This window comes from Charadrius vociferus, unplaced genomic scaffold, assembly GCF_000708025.1.
Source record: "Charadrius vociferus isolate BGI_N301 unplaced genomic scaffold, ASM70802v2 scaffold59, whole genome shotgun sequence".
Classification (NCBI taxonomy): Eukaryota; Metazoa; Chordata; class Aves; order Charadriiformes; family Charadriidae; genus Charadrius; species Charadrius vociferus.
In genome coordinates, this window is record NW_009661371.1 from 2162832 (window position 1) to 2163361 (window position 530).

Genomic DNA, 530 nt, shown 5'->3' on the forward strand with positions numbered 1-530 from the left:
TCTCTTGGACAGCCGCGCGGCTCGGGTCCGGCGTCCCGGAACTTTCCTTTGGGGACAGGCAAAGGCGGTGGGCTGCGGGCCGGTGCCAGTTCCCCGAAGGTGCCTGCGCTTTCCCCGGTCCCCTCGGGAAAATCTCCTTTGAGCCTGATCTGCGGCCCCCTTCGCGGTCCCCCCCGTCCCGTCCCGGTGCTGTAACGGGCGGGAAGCGCCTCCGCTCCCCTGCAGAAAACTGGGGAGGGACCCCGCTGTCGGGGTGTGTGGGGGTGTGTGTAGCATCGGGGGGCAGGTGCTGCCGTCCCGGGGGGCAGCCCGGCGGTCCCTCTTACCTTCCCTGGTGACCGGGAGGATGTGGTCGCTGCTGGCCAGCGGGATGCAGAGGTCGTTGTCCTTGGGGAAGCGGCTGCAGTCCAGCATGTCGGGCCAGGGGAAGCCAAAGGCGGACATCACCGGGGCGCAGCTCTCCTTCACCTCCTCGCAGAGCGAGTGGCAGGGCTGGAGGATCTCGTCCAGGTCGTCGATGCAGACGGGGG

At 69.1% G+C, this 530-nt stretch overlaps 1 protein-coding gene across 1 annotated transcript in view; it reads right to left on the reverse strand.

Moving 5' to 3' along the window:
- SFRP2 (secreted frizzled-related protein 2) overlaps positions 1-528 on the reverse strand; it is a gene marked incomplete at its 5' end in the record, with an annotated part of 3408 nt that extends 2880 nt beyond the window's left edge. Inside the window, one exon of the mRNA XM_009893766.1 lies at positions 327-528. Within this exon, the coding sequence (XP_009892068.1) occupies positions 327-528 (202 nt within the window). The remainder of the gene's footprint in view (positions 1-326) is intronic.
- Positions 529-530: the final 2 nt, after the last annotated feature.